The sequence below is a fragment of the Muntiacus reevesi genome, chromosome 1 (genome assembly GCF_963930625.1).
Source record: "Muntiacus reevesi chromosome 1, mMunRee1.1, whole genome shotgun sequence".
Taxonomy (NCBI): Eukaryota; Metazoa; Chordata; class Mammalia; order Artiodactyla; family Cervidae; genus Muntiacus; species Muntiacus reevesi.
Window position 1 is genome coordinate 46,382,895 of NC_089249.1, and position 21,139 is coordinate 46,404,033.

The following is a 21,139-nucleotide window of genomic DNA, read 5'->3' on the forward strand; positions in this document are numbered from 1 at the left end:
CTCTAGGTGATTGATCACACCATCATGGTTATCTGGGTCATGAAGATCTGTTTTGTATAGTTCTTCTGTGTATTCTTGCCACCTCTTCTTAATATCTTCTGCTTCTGTTAGTTCCATACCACTTCTGTCCTTGATTATGCTCCTCTTTTCATGAAATGTTTCCTTAGTGTCTCTACTTTTCTTGACGAGATCTCTAGCCATTCCCATTCTGTTGTTTTCCTCTATTTCTTTGCAGGGATCACTGAAGAAGGCTTTCTTATCTCTCCTTGCTGTTCTTTGGAACTCTGCATTCAAATGGCTTTATCTTTCCTTTTCTCCTTTGACTTTAGCTTCTCTTCTTTCCTCAGCTATTTATAAGACCTCCTCAGACAACCATTTTGCCTTTTTGCATTTCTTTTTCTTGGGAGTGGTCTTGATCACTGCCTCCTGTACAATGTAACAAACCTCCATCCATAGTTCTTCAAGCTCTCTGTCTATCAGATGTAATCCCTTGAATCTATTTGTCACTTCTATTGTGTAATCATAAGGGATTTGATTTAGGTCATACCTGAATTGTCTAGTGGTTTTCCCTACAGAGATTGAGCCAGAACTCTGTCAGAGTGTCTCCTGTGTAGGTGCAGGTTAGCAGTGGCCTGCTGCAGGGCCTCTGGGTGCAGCTCACCTGGGTATGGCATAAGCCCTCTTGGAGGAGGTTGCCATTAACCCCATCGTAGAACCACCAGAAATTGCACAGAAGTGGGGAAACAGACACTTCGAGGGCACAAACAAAACCTTGTGTGTACCAGGACCCAGGAGAAAGGAGCAGTGATCCTACAAGAAACCAACCCAGAGATGCCCATGAGTGTCCAGGAGTCTCTGGCGGAGGCATGGGCAAGTGGCAGCCTGGTTTGGGTCAGAGGCACTGAGTGCAGCAGTAGGTACATGGAAGGAAGTTCTGAAGGAGGTCACCACTATCTTCATTACCTCCACCATAGTTTGGCCCCAGGTCAAGCAACAGGGAGGGAATGCAGCCTCACCCATCAACAGAAAATTGGATTAAAGATTCACTGAACACGGCCCCACCCATCAGAATAAGACCCAGTTCCCCTCAGTCAATCTCTCCCATCAGGAAGCTTCCATAAGCCTCTTACCCCTATCCATCAGAGGGCGGACAGAACAAAAAACACAACCACAGAAAACTAACCAAACTGATCACATGGACCACAGCCTTGTCTAGCTCAATGAAACTATGAGCCATGCCTTGTAGGGCCACCCAAGTCAGACGGGTCGTGGTGGAGAGTTCTGACAAAACGTGGTCCACTGGAGAAGGGAACGGCAAACCACTTCAGTATTCTTGCCTTGAGAACCCCATGAACAGTATGAAAAGGCCAAAAATATGGTACTGAAAGATGAACTCCCCAGGTTGGTATATGCCCAATATGCTACTGGAGAAGAGTGGAGAACTAACTCCAGAAAGAATGAAGAGACAGAGCCAAAGCAAAAACAACACCCAGTTGTGAATGTGATGGGTGATGGAAGTAAAGTATGATGCTATAAAGAGCAACATTGCATAAAAACCTGGAATATTAGGTACATAAATCAAGGCAAACTGGAAGTGGTCAAACAGGAGATGGCAAGAGTGAACATGACATTTTAGCAATCAGTGAACTAAAATGGACTGGAATGGGTGAATTTAACTCTGAAGTTAACATGGAGTTGATTTAACCCATTTGTTCTAACACTATTTTTTAAAATTTGAAGTTGACATATAATCACATAACAGTATTAGTATTAGTTTCAGTTGTGCCACATAATGCTTATATATTTGTACATACTGGAAAATGCTGACTATCCTATGTTTATTTTTGGCTGTGCTGCATCTTCCTTGCTGTGCACAGTCTTTCTCTAGTTGCGTTGAGCAGGGTCTGGTCCCTCGTTGTGCTCTGCAGGCTTCTCTTGTGGTGGAGCACTGGCTCCAGGGCGTGAGGGCTTCAGGAGTGGCTGCACACAAGCTCAGTAGTTCTGGGCCGAGGGCTCCAGAGCACAGGCCTAGTAACTGTGGCCCGCAGTCTTAGTTGCCCTGCAGCATGTGGGATCTCCCTGGGCCAGAGATAGAACCAGTGTCCCCTGCATTCAAGGTGGATTCTTAACTACTGGACCACTAGGGAAGCCCTTCCTTTGTTCTTGTGATGAGAACTTGTAAGTTGTTCTTTGTTACCAACTTTCTCATATAAGATATATTATTAACCCAGGTGACACTACTGGTAAAGAATCCCCTTGCCAATGCAGGAGACATAAGAGATGTGGGTTCCCTCCCTGGGTTGTGAAGCTCTCCTGGAGAAGGAAATGGCAACTCACTCTAGTATTCTTGCCTGGGAAATCCCATGGATAGAGAAGCTTCTCAGGCTACAGTCCATAGGGTCACAGATGGGCAAGACTGGGCACACACACACGCACACATTAAGTGTACTCCCTATACTGTACATTACATCCTCATGACGTTCATTTTAGTGCTGGAAGTTTCTGCCTTTTGACTACCTTCATCCATTTTGCCCACACTGACACACCTCTGACAACCACCAAACTGTTCTCTGCATCATTGAACCCTTTTTTAAAAGAGCTATTTTAAGACTCCACATATATATGAGACTATATGATATTTTTCTTTATCTGTCTGGTTTAGCTCACTTAGCATAATGCCTTCAAGGTACATTCATGTTGTTGCAAATGATGGGAATTTCTTCTTTTTTTGGTGGCTGTGTGTGTGTGTGTGTGTGTGTGTATGTATATATATGTGTGTGTATATATTCTTTATCCATTTATCCATCACTGAAGGCTTACATTGTCTGGCTATTGTAAATAATTCTGCAGTGAACATTGGGTTGCTCATATATTTTCAAGTTAGTGTTTTCATTTTCTTCAGATAAATACCCGAAAGGAAAATTGCTAAATCATACAGCAGTTCTGTTTTTAATTTTTCAGGAACCTCAAAACTATTTTCCATAGGGGGTGCATCAACTTACACTCGCTGCAACTGTATATAAACTTTTTCTTCTCTCCACTTTATTACAGCTCTTGTTCTTTCTTGTATTTTTTTTTTTTATAAAAGCAATTCTGTGAGGTGATATCTTATTGAGGTTTTGATTTGCATTGACCTGGTGACTAGTAATATTGTGTAACTTTTCATGTACCTGTTGACCAGATGTATGTTTACTGTGGAAAAAAAAATATCTATTCAGGTCTTCTGCCCATTTTGAAATCAGACTTTTTTTCTCTGTTATTAAGTTGTATGAGTTCTTTAAATATTAACAGTTTGGATATTAACTCTTATCAAGTACATTTAATTTGCTAATATTTTCTTTAATTCCACAGATTGTCTTTTCATTCTGTGTATCATTTCCTTTGTTGTGCAGAAGTTTTTAAGTTTTATGTAGTTTCACTTGGTTATATTTGCTCTTGGTGCCTTTGTTTTTGGCATCAAATCCAAAATATCATCACAAAGACTGAAGTCAAGGACATTTTTTCCCTTACTTTTTCTTCTAGGATTTTTATGGTTTCAGGACTTATGATTAAGTCTTTAATCCATTTTGCGTTGACTTTTGTGAATGGTGTATGATGGGGGTAACTTTGCGTCTTTCCAATGTGGCTGTCCAACTTTCCTAACACCTTTTATTGAAGAGACTGTCATTTCCCCATTGTATATTCTTGGATCCGTTGTCAAAAGCTAATTGATTGTATATATTTGGGTTTATTTCTGGGCTGTCTATTCTGTTCTGTTGAAGTCTGTGTCCCTTTTTATACCAATACCACACTGTTTTGATTACTATAACGTTGTAATATAGTTTGAAATCAGGATGCATGACACCTCCAGCATTGTTCTCCTTTCTCAAGATTGATTTTGATATTCAGGGTCTTTTGTGGTTCCATAGAAACTTTTGGATTGTTTATTCCATATGTGTGAAAATTTCCACCTGAGTTTTGTTAAGGATTACTGTGAATCTGTCGATTTCTTTGTGTAGCATGAGCATTTTAACAATATAAGGTCTTCCAACCCATGACCACAGATTATCTCTTCATTTATTTGTGTCTTCTTTAATATCTTTCATCAGTGTCCTATAGCTTTCACTGTTCAAGATTTTCACCTCTTTGTTAAATTTATCCCTAAATATTTTATTGGTCTTGTACAATTGCCTATGTGTCATAGTGAATAATAGATAAGAGTAGCTTTAGAATTTATTTAATAATTTTCCTTTAACATTAAGTAGGTGAAATTTTGAATATAAATTAATTCTGTGCTTGTGGGCAAATTAATTTTGTTGTTTTTGTTTAATCATTAAGTTGTGTTCAACTCTTTTCCACCCCATGGACTGTAGCCTGCCAGGCTCTTCTATCCATGGGATTTCCCAGGCAAGAATACCAGAGTGGGTTACCATTTCCTTCTCCAGGGGATCTTCCTGACCCAGGGATCAAGCCTTCATCTCCTGCATTTCTAGCAGATTCCTTACCACTGAGCCACTGGGGAAACCCAACAATTCCTACCTAATAGCAATGCTGTGTATTAAATTAAACTTATTTTTAATATGCACTATTTATTATAATAAACCATTACCTTTAATTTATATTTGCTTTGCTATTAGTATTTCATTAATTCACTGATTAACATGAAGCTAAAGGACTTCTGTTTCACTGAATTTTACTCAGCTACACACTGATTCAATAAAGATTTATTAAGCAACTATCATGGTATTTAGAAAAGGTTCTCCATATACATACTTGTTGAATCTTGTTGAATGCTGCTGCTGCTGCTGCTGTCACTTCAGTCGTGTCTGACTCTGTGTGACCCCATAGATGGCAGCCCACCAGGCTCCCCTGTCCCTGGGATTCTCCAGGCAAGAACACTGGAGTGGTTTGCCATTTCCTTCTCCAGTGCATGAAAGTGAAAAGTGAAAGTGAAGTCGCTCAGTCATCTCTGACTCCTAGAAACCCCATGGACTGCAGCCCACCAGGTGCCTCCGTCCATGGGATTTTCCAGGCAAGAGTACTGGAGTGGGTTGCAGTGCCTTCTCCTTTGTGGAATGAGTGCATACAATATGTAAGCACTGTCCTAATAGCAGAAATACAGGGCAAATAAGATATGCAAAGTCCTTCCTCCAGTGAAACTTTAATTCAGGTAGGTGTGTGTTTGTGTGTGCGTGCGTGTGTGTGTGTATGTACACATTTGGAGATGTCTGTATATCTGTTTCTATATTTGTTATTAGATGCAGGTATGCAGGTAGTTATAAACAAGTAAATATTTAAAGTTATTTTAGAAGACTCTGATAGCTTTCATTACAATTTTTATTTTTCATAGAATGTTTAAAATTTTCTTATTTATTTATCAGTTAGTTGAGTAACTCAGTTGTGTCCGACTCTTTGTGACCCCATGGGCTTCAGAATGCCAGGTTTCCCTGTCCATCACGAACTCCCAGAGCTTGCTCAAACTTATGGCCATTGAGTCGGTGATACCATTCAACCATCTCATCCTCTGTCATCCCCTTCTCCTCCTGCCTTCAGTCTTTCCCAGCATCAGGGTCTTTTCCAGTGAGTCAGTTCTTCCCATCACGTGGTCAAAGTGTTGGAGTTCCAGCTTCAGCATCAGTCCTTCCAGTGAATATTCAAGACTGATTTCCTTTAGGACTGACTGGTTGGATCTCCTTGCAATGCAAGGGACTCTCAAGAGTCTTCTCCAAACACCACAGTTCAAAAGCATCAGTTCTTCGGCGCTCAGCTTTCCTTATAGTCCAACTCTCACATCCATACATGACTACTGGAAAAACCATAGCTTTGACTAGACAGACCTTTGTCCAGCTTCCCTGGTAGCTCAGTGTTAAAGAATGTACCTGCCAGTGCAGGAGATACCCAGTTGATCGATGGGTTGGGAAGATCCCTTGGCGAAGGAAATGGCAACCTACTCCTGTATTCTTGCCTGGGAAATTCCACGGACAGAGAAGACTGTACCGCCCATGTGGTCACAGGAGAGTCAGACATGGCTTGGTGACTCAACAACAACAGTGCAGAACTCTACAAATCAGAAGGTTAATACCGATAGACTTGGGTAACAACATCTGTCTCACATTACTCAGTAGAGTGATATTTCCTATTTTGGCCCATTTTCAACCTTATTATTCTCATTGCTGCTATAAGAAACCAGACCCAGGAGCTTGCCCAAATGCAAAAACTCCATGTTTCAACCAGCAGGCTCTGCAGCCTCAGAGGCAACTCAGGACCCGAAGACTCTTCTCATCCCCACCACCCCATCCCACTCCCCCACGCCTGCATCAACACCTCATTGTCCCATTTCTCTCTCCTCAGGCAGCAAACAGCTCCGCCTGGTGGACGGGGGCGGTTCCTGCTCCGGGAGAGTGGAGATTCTTGACCAGGGCTCCTGGGGCACCATCTGTGATGACGGCTGGGACCTGGACGATGCCCGCGTGGTGTGCAGGCAGCTGGGCTGTGGAGGAGCCCTCGATGCCTTGAAATTTGCTCAGTTAGGTCAGGGATCAGGGCCCATCTGGCTGGATGAACTGAACTGCGGAGGAAAGGAGTCCCACGTGTGGAGGTGCCCTTCCCGGGGCTGGGGGCGGCACGACTGTGAGCATGCTGAGGATGCTGGGGTCGTCTGCTCAGGTACGGTCAGTGCATTGTGCATGGGCTGAGAAAGTAGAAAGTTCCAAGGAAGTTGGTGTCTGATCACCTGGCGATAGAAGATGGCCGAGTTAGAGAGGTCTAAGACATCTACCCATCCTCCCGGAGAGCACAGTTATCTCTGAGTGATGGGCTTCAACAACTATCTTCTTGTCAGTCTCTGATATTTCTTCTCCAGTGATCTTACCTGACAGAGTTTAATCTATTATTCCCAATTAAAATTAATCTTCATGATTTTTATATAATTTTTGGAAGAGTGAAATACTCACAAATCAGCGCCCCCCCCCCCCCCGCCCCCCGCTTTGCACAGTGAACCCATAGGAGAGAGGGATAAGAGTGAGGGTGCACCTCTGGGTGGAGTTGTTTCCATAGTTACGTTATGACACGCTATTTTGCACAAGATCAGTAGGAGTGGAGGCACAGAGGATATCATTAAGCAAATCATAAAGCAATTTATGGATTTATGCCAAATTTCAAGTCGCCTTTGCAAATTTAAATGTAAATATTCATAGCCATTTGGCTAGTAGAACCAGAGAACTGTGCATGAAATGCTCTGAGTCGTAGCTTCTCCTTCTGTTGTTATTAGAAAAGATTCTTTGTCCATATTTTCTTTTAAAACATCTGCATAAGCCAAAACTTTGAAAGAACACTTAGCTATGTGTTGTGCACTGACACATCAATGGTGGAGGCAATGAAATATTGTTCCTGTGTTTTATAGTAAGAGATTATATAGTTTACACTTGATGATTTCAGTGATATAAGAGAATTATGCTTGGGGGTTTATTTGATAGGAATAAAAGTAAGGAGGCAAATATAATTTTTGAAGAAGCTGAAAGAGAGTTATCATAGCTAGGAGGGATGGCAGGGCAATGGGAGCTGAAAAAGCCACCTGTGGGGTTCTCTGAGCAGCCCTGAGGGTCCAGGTGTGGTGTGGAGGATGCTTTGTGTGCCTAAGGACATAGGATATCTGTACAGCAAGGGACCAGACAAGGATATATCTGACCACAGTTTCATTTTGCCTTTGTTGCAGTTGATTCATATAAATGGCCCTTTGAAATGGCAGTTTCACTTTCTTTGATTATCCAAGTCTCTCATAAACATTTTGGAGGACTTAAAACTGTCTACTTGTTTTTCTCCTGCACTTCTACAAAGATAAGAGCATTGTTTTATTGTGATGTACATTCCCAACATCGGCCAAAATTTCTGAATATAACAGACTCTAAAAAGATGTTTGTATTTGTAATAAACCACATGAAAATAGATTCTCAATATTGCCTTCAAATAACATCCTCCTCCTTAAATATCAGACCTCTGAAGAGGATTCAGATATGACTCCTTTGTAGCCTCTCCTCTCCCTCCATTTCATTTCCCAATCAGAGGTTGGGGAGTTTTCTGGGCCTCTAGGGACCCTCTCTCTCTGGCCTTTGCTGCACCTTGATATAAAGTTCACATTGATCCCCTCTGACTTTCAGAGGGGAATGGGCAGCCCAAAGGTTGAGGGCAGGTCTGGTCTTCTAGGAAGATACTTGATCTTTGTGGCTCTCTGAAAGGCCACATACCTCATCCAACAGAGGTACTTCCTACACCTTAGGCCAAACCAGTAGGAGTCCAGAGTGATGGGTGAAGAGCCAGAGGGTCCAGGGTCAGGTAAGGCTGAAAGTCAGAGGGTTGAGGGTTGATTTGGAGGCAGATGCATCCCAGCTCCAGGGAGAAGAGAGGAGGTCATCTTGATCAGAGGGAGAGAAATAAGGATGGATGTACATGAACAAGGATGAAAACCCACCCAGTCCCTTATGACCTTGTGGTTCCCTGGATAAAATCCAGCCTCAAAGCTATAACAGTGAGATAGCCTTTGGGACAAAGGGCCCTCAGCTGAAGATGAGATGCAGAAAATCGGGGCTCTCCCAGGTTCAGGCACAGGTGCAGAGAGAATCCTTTCCTGACAACCTGGCCCCTGAGGTCCCTCCTATGATTCAGGTTGATGTTTCTCTTGCAAATGGACTAAACTTGGATAATGGAGACCAAAAAGTGTTTCAGCACTATTTATTGAACAGATTGTCTTCTCTAATGATATAAAGTATTACTTTCTTCAAATACTAAATTTCTGTGTATGTATGTCTTTGTGTCTGTTAGATATTTATATTTTGACCCATTGTCTCTGTTGTTATACAAGAACATAGTTGATTTTATTATGTTTAATCACTTACCCCTTGCATCAGCCTTCTAGTTCATAAATTTTCTTGCAATGTTCACACACTTATTTTTCCATGTAAAATTTAAAAGCAAATATAGAGTGAAAAAGAAATAATAATTTGTCACGGGACACTACCTTGATGTGTATAAGACTTCATTCTGAATATATTTGAGTGTCTAACATGTGTCAGGTTATCTAAAATAACATGTTAGTGATATTTGTTCTTTCTAAATTCATAATTTGGTGGGATTAATGCAGAAACTAACAAGGTGTTGAGTAAAAATTATTTAATTAGAAAGAGTAACCTGTAACATACCTCCCCACCAGACCAGTTCGATCTCTTTCACTTTTAGACTCCATCCATTCCCGGTTTAATCTACCACACATCCCACCCACACTCCACTCCTACAGATGTTCTTCCCTTTCAGAGTCTCCTTTCCATTCATTTGTAGCTTTTAAGATTGTTCCCTTGTCTGCAGTGCATAAAATGTGAAAGGGCAGCAGGATTAGGTGGCCAGATGGGAGGAGCAGAGTGGATAAAATGTGTCAAAAACTTGGACAAATATTTTCCTCTAAGACTGTCTATCTTTCATCCGTATGTGTTTTGTGTTTGGAAATCTCTGCTTGTTTGCTCTCTGCTTTCTTTATCTCCCTCTCCTTTTTTTTTTACTGCATGCTAGCTATTTCTCAAGAATCCAAATAGGAAAGGAATACGCAGTAAGCATATACATAGGATTAAAATATATTAAATTATCATCATTTCATAGTATTTGCTAAGATTGCCATGTCTTAGATTCCTATGTCTAGTAGAAAGTAATCAAACTCAGCTGATTTGCATAGTCCCACTGAAAACTCATTCTATCCCTTGATAAATCCTAGGCTTTCAAGAAAGATGGCTAGGACCAGCCCCTCCCTCTTCTATGACTCTCTGAACTTTCTTAATATTCAAACTCATCTATGGACAACGTCTTTTCACAATCAAGTCACTTAAGAAATTCTGGGAATTTTTCACCATCAAGAATCATGAGACATAATTGTGCTGTTTCCAATGACAATATATGTGAAACCATAATAGGCTTGTTATAATATACATCAAGTCATAATAGGCTTGTAGACTTGGTATGATGTCTAGCTTTCCTCCTGTGAGCCATGAGTCTGTCTACAGTCTAGCCTGAATTAATAGATCTCCCGCTATGAGGTTCCCTGTCCTCAGTGACTTGATTATTGGCTCCTGAGAGAAAACTGGCCAGAATTCTAGCTCCAGAAATCTCAGATGGCCTTCTAATCTTGTCTGGCTCTTAGTCCTCTAAACTTTTGAATCCCATAAACCTACTTCACTCTGGGTTAGTTCAGCTCTGTGCTCAAGTCTGATCCCAACTACAGTGCGGTTTCCTTGGGCCTTGTCGTTTCCAGGACCCTAGATGAGGAATTCTCATCCTATTCAGTCTCAAAGTATACATTCTTACTGACTGCAAATTTTTCTGGGTTTCTTTTCATAAACTTGGTCATGAAATTATTAATACAATTCTGACACTGTCAGCTTCTCTCTCCATGCCCCACTCCTAGAAATGAAACGCTTCACATCCTTGCCTATGATGTGTGTTTCCAGTGCCAAGCGAGGACTATGAACACTCACGGGGTTTGTTGCTGCTGTTGATTGTTTCCCTTAGGATTTGTGCGTCTGGCTGGAGGAGAAGGACCCTGCTCAGGGCGAGTAGAAGTGCATTCCGGAGAAGCCTGGACCCCAGTGTCTGATGGGAACTTCACACTCCCCACTGCCCAGGTCATCTGTGCAGAGCTAGGGTGTGGCAAGGCTGTGTCTGTGCTGGGACACGTGCCCTTCAGAGAGTCCGATGGCCAGGTCTGGGCTGAAGAGTTCAGGTGTGAGGGGGAGGAGCCTGAGCTCTGGTCCTGCCCCAGAGTGCCCTGTCCAGGGGGCACGTGTCAGCACAGTGGAGCTGCTCAGGTTGCCTGTTCAGGTGAGATGTAGGTCAGGCCTTTCATCTCTGTGGACACCCTGTTCATGTGATTTTGCTGAAATCCAGTCTTCTTCTACCAGTGTATGCAGAAGTCCGGTTCATGACAAACGGCTCCTCTCAGTGTGAGGGGCAGGTGGAGATGAACATTTCTGGACGATGGAGAGCGCTCTGTGCCTCCCACTGGAGTCTGGCCAACGCCAATGTTGTCTGTCGTCAGCTCGGCTGTGGAGTCTCCATCTCCACCCCTAGAGGACCACATTTTGTAGAAGGAGGTGATCAGATCTCAACAGTCCGATTTCACTGCTCGGGGGTAGAGTCCTTCCTTTGGAGTTGTCCTGTGACTGCACTGGGTGGTCTTGACTGTTCCCATGGCAACACGGCCTATGTGGTCTGCTCAGGTAAGAGAGGGGGGAAGGGCTACTGGTGCTCATGGAGTGAAATGTCCCCAAGAGCAGAGAGTGAGGGAAACCTGGCTTCAAAAATCAGATATTTCACGGTGAAATCTGCTTCCTCTCATTGTTCATTCGTTTTTCAGGTCAGGGCAAGAAGTGTGAAGGGGAATAATATATTTTTAAGCAGCATTATTATTTATAAATAGTCATGGAAAACAAAGTACCGCAGTAAGTGTAGACCTCAGTCATGTTCCCCAACCCAGATAAGCCAAGAGAACTTTCCCAGCTCTACAGAGTCACTGTTGCCTCCTAGTAACTATGTCCTGTGTCCTCTCCAGTGAAAACAGTTTTAACTTCTACTACCACCGAATATTCACTGGAAGGACTGATGCTGAAGCTGAAGTTCCAGTATTTTGGTCATCTCTTGTGAACAGATGACTCGTTGGGAAAGTCTCTGATGCTGGGAAGGATTGAGGGCAGAAGGAGAAGAGGGTGTCAGAGGATGAAATGGCTGGATGGCATTACTGATGCAATGAACATGAACTTGGGCAAACTCCGGGAGATGGTGAGGGACAGGGAGGCCTGGCATGCTGCAGTCCGTGGGGTCTCAAAGGTTGCATATGACTGGGCAACTGAAAAACAACAATAACAACAACCATAAGATATTGATTTTGAACTTTATATAAAATCATGCAATATGTTTCTTTGTGTCTGACTTCTTTGACTCATCATTATGTTTGGGATTCACTCATGATGTTGTTTGTAGCAGCTGACTATTCATTTTTATTACTGTAGAGTAGTTCTTTGAAGGATCCACATGAAAATATACTGATCCATTTGACTGATGGTAGAACTTTGAATTGTTTTCTGTCCTTGACTATTACAAATGTGATGCTACAACTTACCATGACAATGACTTTGGATGAAAATCTATGCTATTTATTTAATCTTTGGTCTTTTATTGTCATTTTCTTAATGGTACCATGTCCTTAGATGAGCAAAGATCTTAATCTTAAGGAAATATAACTTACTAGTTTTTCCCTGTATATTTAGAATTTCTCATATCCTTTTGAAAAGAACTTTGCTTACTCCAAGACCTTAAAAACATTCTTCAGTAGCATCTTATAGAAGTTTATTTTTCTCTTGCATATACTTGCATATTCCTTCTGAGATTGATATCTATATAAGATAAGGGTCAAGTTTCATATTGACATCTAATTGACTCAAAATCTTTTTCTGAGAAGATTTTTTGTCTCCACTGTGTGCCACCTTTGCCATAAGGAGATGGGCATATGTGTCTAAGTCTTTTTTAGACTCTCTGTTCTATTGCATTGTATCATTTGTCTATCCTTCCACCAATACTGTATTTTCTTAATTATTGTAATTTTATTGTAACTTTATAGTAAATTAAAATTTACAAGAGTTGCTTTATATTAACTAACTATGTTGCTTTTCTTGCCAACTGTGTTGGTCATTCTTGGCCTTTTACGTTTAAAAAAAATTTTGGAATTAGTTTGTTATTTTTCACCAAAAGAAACTTCATAAATGTATTTTGATTGAGATTATATTTAATCTACCATAAATTTGAGGATGATTGACTTTGACAATTTTGAGTCACCCAATTCATTGACATGACATATCCCTCCATTCAGTTAGGTCCATCAGAGATTTTGCCCATCTTTTACTAGGTTTTCTCCTAGGTGTTTCACGTTTTTGACATTATTTGTATTTCTTTTAGTGAAAGTGTCCTAGGAATTAATTCTTTCTGACTTATTTTTACCTTTTAATTTTTTTTATCTTGACCGAATTTGAGACCTGAAAGTTGCAAAAATTCCCAAATGACTTTTACCTGGATCTCCCAATATTAGTGTTTTGCTTTAGTATTCCTCTCTTTCTCTCTCTCTCTGTCCCCCTCCTGCCCCTTTTCTCCATAAACATGTAAGGTCTTTCTGAATTAGGTTGTAGTCATGATGTCCTTTTATCCCTAAAATTATTCAAGAAATTTCCTTATTAACCAAAGTTCAGTCAAGTCCTCAGCTGACTTCAACCCCAGATGACATCTAAATGCAACTACATGAAAGATCCCAAGACACAACTGCCAAGTTGAGTCTTTCTCAAATTACTGACCCAGGAAAACTTAAGAAAGTGAAGAGTGTGGAGATATATATATTGCTTCAGAGGCTGTTTATATAATTTGTTATACAGAAGTGTAATCAGGACACTTACTATGTGGCCTGCACTTCTAAATAGAGGCGTATTTGTCTTATGACCTTCCACTTTATTGATTCTCCCTTATGCTGAGCTAATGTGCTGATATACTCATTCTTTTGTTCTTAATTTCAACTAGTAAGTTATTCAGCTCTATAATTTTTATTTGTTGTTATCATTATTTGTTTTTTTTTTCCTATCAGGGTGCACATTTTGTCAATTAATTCCATGGGCACCTTAATCAAGGCTCTTTAAATTCTCTGTCAAGTAACTCTAGTAGCTGAGTGTCCTGGGGAATTGTTTCTAATGTCTACATTTCCTCGTGGTTTCTCATGAGATCTATTTTCATCAAATATCTTTTAAAAAAACAGACATTGTAGATGACAAATTGTAGAAATACTTCAGAAAGTGTTTTATTTTGTTTCTTCTATTTAGGGATGGATCTTATTTAACTCATCTTAGTGCTTGAGAGAAAAATTGTGGCACTGTCAGAAGCAGAGCTCTCCATAGCGAAGGCGAACACTACAGTTATGAAAACTTTACGACTATGTTAACCTGGGCTTCCCAAAAGGCTCAGTGGTAAAGAATCCACCAGCCAATGCAGGAAATACAGGAGATGACATTTTGATTCCTGGTTGGGGAAGATCCCCTGGAGGAGGAAATGTCAATCCATTCCAGTATTCTTGCCTCGAAAATCCCATGGACAAGGGGGCTGGTGTACTACAGTCCATAGGGTCAAAAAGAGCTGGAAACTACTGCGCAACTTTGTTAACATTTTTCTTCTCAGACCCCACTGCTTGTCATTATTTAGTTTATTCAGTTTCCTGTTTTTCAATCACCAACACCCTGATCATTGCTGTTTCTGCAGGAAACCAGACCCAGGTGCTGCCCCAGTGCAATGACTCCGCGTCTGAACCAGCAGGGTCTGCAGCCTCAGAGGAGAGCGCCCCCTACTGCTCAGGTGAGGGTCCCACAGGACAGAAGACCCTTCCCATTCCCCAGGTCACCGCCCCATTGTCCCATTTCTCTCTCCTCAGACAGCAGACAGCTCCGCCTGGTGGACGGGGGCGGTCCCTGCGCCGGGAGAGTGGAGATCCTTGACCAGGGCTCCTGGGGCACCATCTGTGATGACGGCTGGGACCTGGACGATGCCCACGTGGTGTGCAGGCAGCTGGGCTGTGGAGAAGCCCTCAATGCGACGGGGTCTGCTCACTTCGGGGCAGGGACAGGGCCCATCTGGCTGGACGACCTGAACTGCACAGGAAATGAGTCTCACGTGTGGAGGTGCCCTTCCCGGGGCTGGGGGCGGCACAACTGCAGACACAAGGAGGATGCGGGGGTCATCTGCTCAGGTCTGCGCTGCACACTGTCCACAGGCTGGGGGAGGGGTGGGGCCCTGGAAGACAGGGGTCTGAGTCCTGATGGAGAGATGCCGAAAGGACCAGAGAAGGAGATTTCCTCCCATCCAGCCTGTCTTTCCAGTCGACCTGAAGACAAGGTGCTTTCACTTCCTCCTGCAGCAGCTGAGATTCTGGTCCTTTCTTCTCCCCAGTGTTTCCTGGCAGAGCCGTTTCTGACAGTTAACACTTGAAAGCACGGCTCTTTCTGCAGTTACCTGTGGTAGTAACATCTTGAAATCCTGGGCCTCCCCAGTTGCACTAGTGCTAAATAACCTGCCTGCCAATGCAGGACATGTTAAAAATGCAAGTTCTGTCCCTGGGCTAGGAAGATCCCCTGGAGGAGGGCATGACAACCCATTCCAATATTCTTGCCTGAGAATCAAATGCTTAGAGGAGCCTGACATAGTGAAAACTCAGATTTTTCCTTTACAGTTCTGTTTGCTAGGAGTCTTAAGGCAGTCTCCATGGGCCAACATCCCAGTGTCCACAGGGCTGCATTCTGCCTGGAGTCTCTGGGAGGACTCCTTTCCCAGCCTTTTGTGGTTTCTGTGTGGTCTCATTTCTTGGCTCAGAGCCCTCTTCTTCAACAACAGTGCCTCTTCCAACTCTTCTCCCTCACTCACATTTCCCTCTGACTGGAACTGGGAAAGATGATGCATTTCTCAGTGTAGTGGGTTTAAAGATGTGTTAGACGGGTCTCAAATAGTTAGTCCTCAGTATTTGAGCTTTATCTCTCCATCCCAAGGTCCTTACTAATCACATCTGTAAAGTCCCTTTTGAAATGTAAGATAACGTGTCACGGGTTCCAGGATTAGGCTACGGACATCTTTGGGGGTCCGTTATTCTATCAACCACTTCAGTGTCCACATCACATTCTGTTCTTTTAGAAATTTTGTCAGGAAGCAGGAATCAGCTCCTGTCACTGCAGGTCCCCAAGCTGGCCTTGCTCTCTGTTTACATCTACATTGTTGCGGTAGAAATAGGTGTACAGACGTTACTGGACAAAGTCAGGTGAAAGGGAGGCAAAAGTCAGTCTTGTCACGCAGTGGGCATCTCCTCTGCTGGGTCAGGGATGTGTGGTCACTACTTCTGGGTGAGAGGAAAACCCAGAGCAATGAGTGCAGTTCTCACTGTGTCCCATCTCCTCCGTTTCAATCTTAGAGTTCCTGGCCCTCAGGATGGTGAGCGAGGACCAGCAGTGTGCTGGGTGGCTGGAAGTTTTCTACAATGGGACCTGGGGCAGTGTCTGCCGCAGCCCCATGGAAGACATCACCGTGTCCATGATCTGCAGACAGCTTGGCTGTGGGGACAGCGGAAGTCTCAACTCTTCTGTTGCTCTTAGGGAAGGTTCTAGACCCCGCTGGGTAGATGGAATCAAGTGTCGGAAAACTGACACCTCTCTCTGGCAGTGTCCTTCTGACCCTTGGAATTACAACTCCTGCTCTCCCAAGGAGGAAGCCTATATCTCGTGTGCAGGTGACTTACTGTCTGTTTCTGTGTCACTCCCAACCGTGTAGGATGCCGTTAGTATGATTTCATATTTTCAGATCTAATTGATGGGTTTTGGTTGAGTCTACAAAATGTAGGTGTATATTTGTGTTTGTCTCTTTTTCTGTTTGTTTGATTTTGTTATGGTAAACAACTAATTAGATAAAGTAATTTTAGCTGCTGATAAGAAGCAGTGAACCTCTCAGCCAAGTAGATGATGTAGCTTCTGTGGTCTCTTGTCATTTGACTGTGACAAAAAACCTTAGATACTCATGTCTGGGGACAAGACCACCCCCAGCTGTCCCTGATCCAGCACTTCCCATCATTGCTCCTACAGGAAGAAGACCCAAGAGCTGCCCAGCTGCTGCCCCCTGCACAGGTACGTCAGTCCCGCCCCCTCCCCAGGGCCCCAGGGGCTCCTTCCTCCCACCAGGGGAGTCACAGGAGGGGCTGCTGCCTTTTCAGACAGAGAGAAGCTCCGGCTCAGGGGAGGAGACAGCGCGTGCTCAGGGCGGGTGGAGGTCTGGCACGGCGGCTCCTGGGGCACCGTGTGTGATGACTCCTGGAGCCTGGCAGAGGCCGAGGTGGTGTGTCAGCAGCTGGGCTGTGGCCGGGCCCTGGAAGCCGTGCGGGCCGCGGCGTTTGGCCCTGGAAACGGGAGCATCTGGCTGGACGAGGTGCGGTGCGGGGGCCGGGAGTCCTCCCTGTGGGACTGTGCTGCGGATCCCTGGGGGCAGAGCGACTGCAAGCATGAGGAGGATGCTGGTGTGAGGTGCTCTGGTGAGTGAGGGGCTCGGGGTCCGTTCTGGGTGAGCTGGGGCAGCACGGAGGCAGTGGGCTGGGCCTGGTGGGGAGTTTGTGTTCAGAGAGTGTCTGGGTGCTGGGGCTCTGATCTAGGACTGGGGAGCTGGGAGGACTGGACACTGATGTTGTGGAGACTGAGGGGTGATTTCAGGCTCAAGAAGGAAAATAGGGCTGCCCTTCATTCTGGCCAATTCCCTTTACCCAAACTCCTCTTTTTCCCTTAAGGTGCAAGGATATCATTGCCCCTGTCTACAGCAGGTACTGTGATCCATCTATGGACAGCGGAGAGTACTCAGATTCTGGGGACCTGTTCTGTGGGCTCTCTGACAGCTAAGGAGAGGAAAGAGCCTAGGAGCCCCTGGTTTTTGGGGAGGAGCCAGGGCATTATGTTGGGGAACTCCCCTACCCTGGATCCCAGAGTCAGAAGTTTCTCATGCCTGGGGTCCAAGTGCCTCTGGTTCCCATGTTGCAGATTCTGAGGTTCTCCCACCTGCCCCTGTGTGTTGCTCCTCATTAGTGAGGCACAGGTCCCAGGACTGTCTGATGCTCTGTCTCTTGAAGCCCAGGGAGAGGGGATGAGCCGGGTCCTCAGAGGCAGTTTAGGCAGGGCGGCTCCCTGACAATCCCTGGCTCTGCCTCGGGGCCACACTGGCCAGAGTGAGGCCGGCTTCTCCTGAAGACGAGAACGGTGGGAGCTCAGTCACTGTCAGTGCACTTGTATGTGAGGCTGGGACACCATTGTCCAGAGCTCCTGGAAATTCTGGCACAGAGGGTTTCTCTGCCCAGGACCTTCTCCAACCCTCTTTCCTGTTCTCCTTAGGGACCAGACCAGCCTCGAATCCTCTCCCTGGCTTCTTCTCCATGCCTTGGGTCCTCTGCCTCATCCTGGGGGCCCTTCTCTTCCTGGTCCTCGTTGTCCTGGTGACTCAGATGCTCAGATGGAGAGCAGAGCGCAGAGGTGGGCTGCAGGGGGAACTGGGGACCAGGAAGCCTGTGTGCAGGCAGGAGATGGGGCGGATGTGAGGACGGGAGCCTGGGCCAGGTCTCTGCTCTGAGTCTGCAGACTCCATGTGCTCCATGCTGAGCTCTCAGGGCTGAGTAGACAGAGGCTTTTAGGACTGGTATATGAGCTCTCGTAAGTCATAGCCTTTCCTGTGAGATGAGACAGAGTTGGGGCTGAGCTGTATTCAGGGCCAGATGAGGGGAGAAGGTGCCAACAGGTGCACTGGGTGGGAAGCTATCCTGAGGTCCCTACAGGACCTGTGTGAGCACTGGGGAGATAAAGGATGTGTCTGCTGGTTCGGGGTATCTGGGCCAGCATTTCTGACCTGCTGGGGGATCTCTCATCCTGCTGGACCGGGGTGTCTGGGGTAGCATCTCTGACCTGCTGGGGAATCTCTCAGCCTTTTCCAGCTATGAAGATGCTCTTGCTGAAGCAGTGTATGAGGAGCTCGATTACCTTGTATCACGGAAGGAGGGTCTTCTGGACAGCCCAGGTGGGTGTCTTTGCCTGCCCTCCTGGGGCCTCTTGTTGTGACCTCCCATTGGCTGTGTGCATCTTCTCAGCATCTGCATCCTCCAGGTGTGCCCCAGACTCACAGAGGCAGCTCCTCCAAGTGGTAGGATGGCCTCTTAGAGCTCTGAGAGCCCCCAGCCTCCGTCTACACTGCATGAACCAGGCCTGTTCCTTCTCAACCTTAACACTGGTCCCTTGGGTGTGGGGAGGGTCATTCTGTGTGTTGTGTGATGTTTGTCTCCACATTAGGCTTCCTGTCAGATGGTGAGGACAATGATGACTCCAGATCTGCTCCAGGTAATAGAGATGGACCCACCTCAGCTGGGTGTAGGGGAGGAGAGTTTCCCTCATAGAGATAAGAGGCAAGGGAAACAGTCTTCGTTTGATGGAGCAGTAGCATCCCTTGTATCGAGATGGGGTCCATCCTCCCCTTCTCTGACTGTTCTGTGATGTCTCACATTTGGAGCTGAGCTCTGTGTATCCAGAATCACAACAGAAACACAATGTTTCTAAAAATAACATCTGGAAAGCACTATTTGTGAAAACGCTTTAGTCATGCTTATGGTATAGGAGTTCCTTTGAGAGAGATGTGTAAAATCATGTTTTGGCTTATGGAGACTTCAAAGTGAAACATGGTCTTAGAAGAGAAAAAAATCTTTTGAAACAATGTGCCTCTATATAGTGGCTCAGAAATTCTGGGTCAGAAGGGATCGTAGGTATTTCCCAGACGAGCCCTCCCAGACGAGCCCACTTACCGTGGTTTCATCTGACCCCTGCTCTGCCCTCAGAAGCCCCACATCAGAGGACTGATGCCCCTGGTGAGGATTATGATGATGCTGAACAAGTACCAGTGCCTGGGGCTCCTCCTGCCTCTCACATGAGCGAAGAGGAAGTGCTCCCAGTGAAGGAAGATGGGATGAGGTCTCAGACAGGTGAGTGGGGTTAGCTCATCTCCTGCAATCTTCAGCCTCTGTCCTGGAAGTGGTGAATTTGAGTTCCTCAATGCCCAGCCTCTCTAGAATTTCAAAACATCAGTAATCTCATGCATTTGATAGTCTTCCCAGGTGTCTCAGATGGTAAAGCATATGCCTGCAATGCAGGAGACCTGGGTTTGATCCCTGGTTGGGAAGATCTCCTGGAGAAGGGAATGGCAACCCACTCCAGTATTCTTGCCTGGAGAATCCCATGGAAAGAGGAGTCTGGCAGACTGTAGTCCATAGGGTCACAAAGAGTTGGACGTGACAGTCTCTACCGTATACTGTCTTTAATGCTATCACAGTCCTTGGCAGTGAGATATCATTCTCCTTTTGGCATTTAAGTCTCCATACTGCAACATAAATTTTCACTTTATAAGTGATATGCTTGCATTAAAATGTACAGATTAGGGCATTTCCTGACAATCCAGTTGTTAGGACTCTGCACTTTCACTGCTAGGGCTTGAGTTCAATCCGTGGTCAAGCAACTAAGATCCCACAAGCATTGTTCAGTGGCCAAAAGGAAAAGAAAATTTGATTCTTTGAGCACATTTATGAAACCCACAAATAGAACAAGTGTTTTGATCACTCCTCTGTGCTATCTTATACATGAAAGGTAGTCAATGATTTTTTAAAATGTAGTGCAGTATTGAATTTGTGAGGTATTCTGATAATTTAAGATGAGCTCTGTTTATATGTCAGCACTAACGTACAAAATCTATGATGTGTAGTGGCCTTAACAATAAGCCATGTTGGTAGTTTATAGACCAGAGTTTGTGGTCGGCTAAAGTCTAATTTGCTCCAGGCTTTTCAGTAGCCAAGAAAAGACACTCATTCTCTAGAAAAGAATATTTCTCCATCTGAGGGCCTGTGTGGTCCCTGGGAAGGGGCCTCCTGTGGCTGCACCTTGATACAATTTGTAGTCATTTGGGAACAGGAATTAACTAAGAGCAGAGCTGGTTTGTGAGTGAGGAACGCAGATTTTCCTGTCTCCACTCTCCCTCTCATGGTGATTTCATGTCTGTCAGTTGTGAGAAGAGAACATTAAATTCGTTGGTATGTTCTTACTGTTCCTGGGCATCTCCTTGCTGATTGTGTGGCCTGGAGGCAGGCCTTCCCAGAGCTCCTGTGTGAGCACAGGTCTCCTGTGATGCAGGATTTCCACATGAGCTGAGGCCCCAGAGACCACATGGACCGGATCTGAGAGGACAGCCTGGGTCCATCCTACCTGTAAATGATGTGACATAGCCTGAGCCTCCTGCCCACTCCTGGGTCACAGAGGTGTTTTGTTATCACCACTTAATTGACTCACTTCCACAACACGGTCTGGTCCCCTTTGTCTCAGTTCTAATCATGCTTTTCTTTACTATTTCAGGCTCTTTTCTGTTCATCTTTGGAGGGGAAGTTGATCCTGGGGAAGGAGAAGACAGCCCGTGGCTGCTCCAGGGGAACAGAGGGGACCCTGGGTATGATGACGTTGAACTCGGTGCCCCAGGAACATCCACAGTGACTTTCCCATGA

At 44.7% G+C, this 21,139-nt stretch overlaps 1 protein-coding gene across 1 annotated transcript in view; it reads left to right on the forward strand.

Moving 5' to 3' along the window:
• The window catches only part of LOC136172474 (antigen WC1.1-like), a 42,229-nt gene extending 21,090 nt beyond the window's left edge, over positions 1 to 21,139 (forward strand). The window contains exons 8-21 of the mRNA XM_065941915.1: positions 6,331 to 6,645; positions 10,528 to 10,836; positions 10,917 to 11,234; positions 14,305 to 14,397; positions 14,474 to 14,788; positions 15,998 to 16,312; positions 16,662 to 16,703; positions 16,790 to 17,104; positions 17,354 to 17,386; positions 17,949 to 18,086; positions 18,532 to 18,624; positions 18,894 to 18,941; positions 19,436 to 19,576; positions 20,994 to 21,139. Of these exons, the coding sequence (XP_065797987.1) occupies positions 6,331 to 6,645; positions 10,528 to 10,836; positions 10,917 to 11,234; positions 14,305 to 14,397; positions 14,474 to 14,788; positions 15,998 to 16,312; positions 16,662 to 16,703; positions 16,790 to 17,104; positions 17,354 to 17,386; positions 17,949 to 18,086; positions 18,532 to 18,624; positions 18,894 to 18,941; positions 19,436 to 19,576; positions 20,994 to 21,139 (2,621 nt within the window). The remainder of the gene's footprint in view (positions 1 to 6,330; positions 6,646 to 10,527; positions 10,837 to 10,916; positions 11,235 to 14,304; positions 14,398 to 14,473; positions 14,789 to 15,997; positions 16,313 to 16,661; positions 16,704 to 16,789; positions 17,105 to 17,353; positions 17,387 to 17,948; positions 18,087 to 18,531; positions 18,625 to 18,893; positions 18,942 to 19,435; positions 19,577 to 20,993) is intronic.